Source organism: Pan troglodytes, chromosome 9, assembly GCF_028858775.2.
Source record: "Pan troglodytes isolate AG18354 chromosome 9, NHGRI_mPanTro3-v2.0_pri, whole genome shotgun sequence".
Lineage (NCBI taxonomy): Eukaryota > Metazoa > Chordata > Mammalia > Primates > Hominidae > Pan > Pan troglodytes.
Window position 1 is genome coordinate 126,030,918 of NC_072407.2, and position 4,811 is coordinate 126,035,728.

General features: G+C 38.3%; 1 protein-coding gene across 1 annotated transcript; it reads right to left on the reverse strand.

Annotated features, from left to right (window-relative positions):
* Window positions 1-955: 955 nt before the first annotated feature.
* LOC466868 (putative olfactory receptor 10D4) lies at window positions 956-1,891 on the reverse strand. The gene has a single exon (XM_522268.5). It carries the CDS (start codon window positions 1,889-1,891, stop codon window positions 956-958), a length of 936 nt encoding a protein of 311 aa, XP_522268.3.
* Window positions 1,892-4,811: the final 2,920 nt, after the last annotated feature.

Here is a 4,811-nt window from a genome sequence, read left to right on the forward strand (position 1 = left end):
AGGATTTTCTGATTTCTCTTCTTTCCTTCTCTCCTTCCTTTATATATATATATATATATGTATACATATATACATATATATATACACACACACATATGTAAATGCACTTTTAACGGGGACTATGATAGGAGAAAGCAAATGTGTTCTCTTAACTCTTTCAAAGGTTTAAAGAACAAAGAAATGTTTGGGGCGAAGGTGTGTGTCAGTAACAGAATCCTTACTACAAAAGAATTGAGCCCATGGAGTTTGCAGTGAGCTATTATTGCACCACTGCAATCCAGACTGGGTTACAGAGGAAGACCTTGTCAAAAAAGAAAAAGAAAGAAAGAAAAGAAAGAAAGGAAAGAAAGAAAGAAAGGAAAGAAAGAAAGAGAAAGAAAGAAAAGAAAAGAAAAGAAAAGAAAGAAAGGTGCAATGTCTGCTAAATTACTCTATTAGTTACATTTAATTCTAGGTCGGGCTTAGTGGCTCATGCCTGTAATCCCAGCACATTGGAAGGCTGAGGCGGGCAGATCACCTGAGGCCAGGAGTTTGAGACCAGCTTGACCAACATGGTGAAACCCCAGCCCTACTAAAAATACAAAAATTAGCCAGGTGTGGTCCTAGCTACTCAGGAGGCTGAGGCAGGAGAACCGCTTGAGCCCGGGAGGAGGAGGTTGCAGTGAGCCAAGATCATGCAACTGCACTCCAGCCTGTAGTGCAGCAATTACACATTATTTCTTATTCCTATCTTTAAGCCCTCCAAAAGTAAAAAAAAAAAATTAATTCTAAAGTACAGGGAAATGCACCAGCAGACAGATATTTTAAAAGAGCGAGGTTAAGTAGTAGATTGATTTGGAGTACATTTCGTTTCAACTTGCCTTGGCAGCAGCAGATGGGAAATTTTCTTAGGGAGTGGAGAGTCAAACTTTAAAATGTAATCAAAATATTAAATCCAGCAAAGTTTTAAATGTTCTCATTTATTTCCCAGAGCAAAGCTTTTCTTGGGAAATACATTCCTCAGGGCTGATTTTACATCCTTATTCCTAAGGCTATAGATTAGTGGATTCAACATTGGGGTTACCAGATTATTCAATATCTGAATTATGGCACCAAGCAAGGCACTGGGATTGGGTTGTAGATAGATAACGATGACTGGCCCATAAGCACAAAGGATTGCAATGAGGTGAGCGCTGCAGGTGGAGAAGGCCCGCTGCCTGCCCTCTGCTGAGCGGATTTTTGATATGGAAATTCCAATGCAAGTATAGGAAACAAGGATGAGAAAAAAGCAAATGAGAGACAAAAGACCAACATTTGTAAAACCTGCCCTCTGGGCTAAGGATGTGTTCTTACAGGCTAGAGGTAACACTGCAGGAATATCACAGAAGTAATAGCCCACCTTGTTAGAGCCACAGTAAGGAAACTGGAAGGTGAGGGGCGTTAGGATCATGGCATGGACACAGCCAATCATCCAGGTCCCCGTGGCCAACATAAAGCACACCCTGTGGTTCATGATGACCGTGTATCTCAAAGGAAAACATATGGCAACAAAGCGGTCACAGGCCATCACTGTGTAGAGGAAACACTCAGTACAGCCTAGGAAATGGTAGAAGAAAAGCTGGGACACGCAGCCTGCATACGAGATAGCATGGCTGTTCCCCGAAAGGTAGAACAACATCTTGGGAACAGTTGTTGAAGAGAAACCCAGGTCAAAGATGGAGAGGTTTCCCAAGAAAAAATACATAGGAGTGTGAAGTCGAGTGGAGGAGATGATAGCTGTAAGGATAAGCACGTTTCCCAAGAGGGTGCATAAATAAAATGAGGAGAACAGGAATAAAAGGGCTGTCTCTAGGCCCTCTGTCTCAGGGATTCCCAGAAGGATGAATTCAGTCACCACTGTGTGATTTCTCATTCTTGGGGAGGAATCAACTCTTGGGTGTCTGTGAAAAGAAATAAGTGGTTAAATTTAATATGCCTGTAAATTACCTGTGTTTAGATGAATGAAATGGAAAAGAAGAAAGAGATCCAGATAGTTACAGAGGAATGCTTCCTGGTAGAATAATCTTGATCTGCCTGCTTTGCTCTGTACTGGATATCATTCTGCAGTGGTTTCTTTTCTTGTTTGTAACTTTTTATTTTTACAGATTTAAGAGGTACAAGTGCATTTTTGTTACATGGATATATTTTGTTACATGGATATATTGCCAAGTACTGAAGCCTGGGTTTATAGCATACTCATCACCCAAATGGTGTACATCGCACCCAATAGGTAATTTTTCTTCCCTCACCACCCCCTCCCACCCAAATCGACTTTTAGAGTTATTCTACTCTGTACGTCCACGTGTGCCCATTGTTTAGCTCCCACTTATAAGTTAGAAGACTGCAGTGCAGGTTCTAATTGCAGATGCCTCTCATTTAATAATTTTACCAAGAAGCCTTGCACGACTAGTCTTGTAGCTGCCATTCTTCATATTTACCATTAAATAGCAAAAATTATATATGCTCTAAAAGGACAAATGTAAATACTTAATGTCTTTATAACAAACAAAGTATCATCCAAATTTTTTATATTCATCTAATACAATTTGGTTACAGTAACTCTCCAAAAGTTATTTATAATTCTGTAAGACATATACAAAATATAAAATATCTTTCCCTCATTGTCTCCCTGGCCATGAGGATCAACAGTGAGACATTATTCAAAAGAAGGATCTCAGATAGCTCTTAATGAACAGAAAATTACAATAACAAATTCCTTATCCTCTGCAGTCACCTGAATTCAGTGCACATGAGTAACCGGTAGACTTCATTTCTGTCTCCAAAGTCTGTAATTGTCTAACCAGACCCAAGTTAAGCCACATCCTAATTTTGTGGCAGCAGAAGGTACAGGGGTAGCAGTAGTAAAGACTCCTTTCCAAGTTTCACACTTTAAAAAAAATCTAATATATTTTTCTACTTGTTTTAATTTTTTTCGGCAGTGAGATCTATAAATTATAGATCAACCCATATATTCTATTACCTAAGATGATTCCCTTTCTCTCTCTCTCTCTCTCTCTCTCTCTCTCTGTCTCTGTCATTTTTCCTGTAGATTGTGAAGGGAGGAAGGCAGTGAAAGCCAAGATAAAAAGTGAAGGGCAAAATGTGTGCACTTACATGGCAAACAGGGAACGTAATTGGCTGTTATTTGTGAATGTTGTCTTCCTTTCCTTCCCCAGCAGAAGGAAGGTTTGTGCCTAAATCCCCATCAGCCTAGAGTCTACAAGTAGGTGACTTGAATTCTTTTTTTTTCAATCACTTTCAAATAGAATGCCACAAATCTAAATATGCACAGCTGCCTTACAGTAATTTCCTGTCTAACTCTAGGAACTGCAATCATTCCTCAATACACGACATTTTAAATAACCTTGGTCTTCCCTGGGGTATTAATCCCTCAACTCAAGGAACTTTTTAAGCAAGGGAGCAATTAACTACTTGGTATAATTACACCTTAGAAATGAATGAGAGAAGAGAAGAGAGAGAGGGAGAGAGCGAGAAAGAGAGAGAGAGCCTGATTATTATCATTTCCTTTGTAAAATATACTTCTGTGGAAGAATATTTTTAAACATTCCTTTGACATATATATCACACATATTTATTGTGTATTTTTATATTTACTGCTTTTCATATGTATATACTATTTTTTAATAAATAAATTATACCTTATTTTCCTACATAGTATTGACAGAATTGACTATTGCAAGCAACAGTAACTGGGGTAGCTTAGAGAACTAAAGAAACTAATGGAAAACTAGGCCCAGGAACGGTGGAAAGTAGGGCAGCTGGAGGGAACTTAGCTGTTAGAATTCATGGAGCAACCTCAGGGCACCGCCATCAGCCGGTTCTACCTCAGCTGCCTTTGCTTCTGTGTGCCTCACCCCAAGATTCGAATCTGACTTCCTTGGCTGAGTCACATGCCTATCTCTGTGAGCAGGGTATAGATTATGGTGGGATGGAGATGGGCAGTTCTCCAGCGGGGAGTGAAAGGGGCTATTGCCAGAAGAAAGATGGAAGAAATATGCTGGGAGTTCAAAATTAATGTTAAGCGATCACTTGAAGTATCTGTCCTTATACTACTTGACATCTATTAAAGCTTCTGAGTTAAATACTTTCAATACTCAATACATATTAGGGGTTGAGGTGGAATACAAACTTCCTCATTGAATACATTCTTTCATTTGTTTATTTATATATACATTTACTTTAACAAATGTTGAGTGCCAATCATCTGTCAGCATTGATTATTTGCCAGGAGAGAGAAAGGTTGAGGGTAGGTGAGGTGGGTTAGACATTGTCTCTCTGCTCAAAAAACGTATAATCTATCTGGAAGAAAAATATATTTTACAGTTTTACTTAAACCTCAAAACTCTGGTGAAGTCCTCTACAGATGAGGCAAGTAAGGGTCAAAGAAGTTAAATCACTTTCTTAACTTGGAGGGAGTTTAGATTTGGTGTCTTTAGGATTTTGGCCATAAAGTTTCAGTGTTTAAGGAATGTTTAGGTAGTTGCACTATTCCAAATACATCTGGAATTTTTATATGAAAAGAAAACTGTTTTGCTGCACATCTAGCAAATGACAAGAGTAGAAAATTCAATAATTCTGCCATTCTACTTATCTTTGATTATCTTTAATGTTTTGAAACATGACTAACTTGAAAAAATATTTTGTACCAAAAAAAAAAAGAGGAAATAAACTTTTAACTAGCAAGTAACAGCTCATGAAATTTACCTGGTCTAGTAAAAAATGTATTCAGGGAAGTCAAATGCCATGGACTATTTTAGATCTCCAAATAGAAT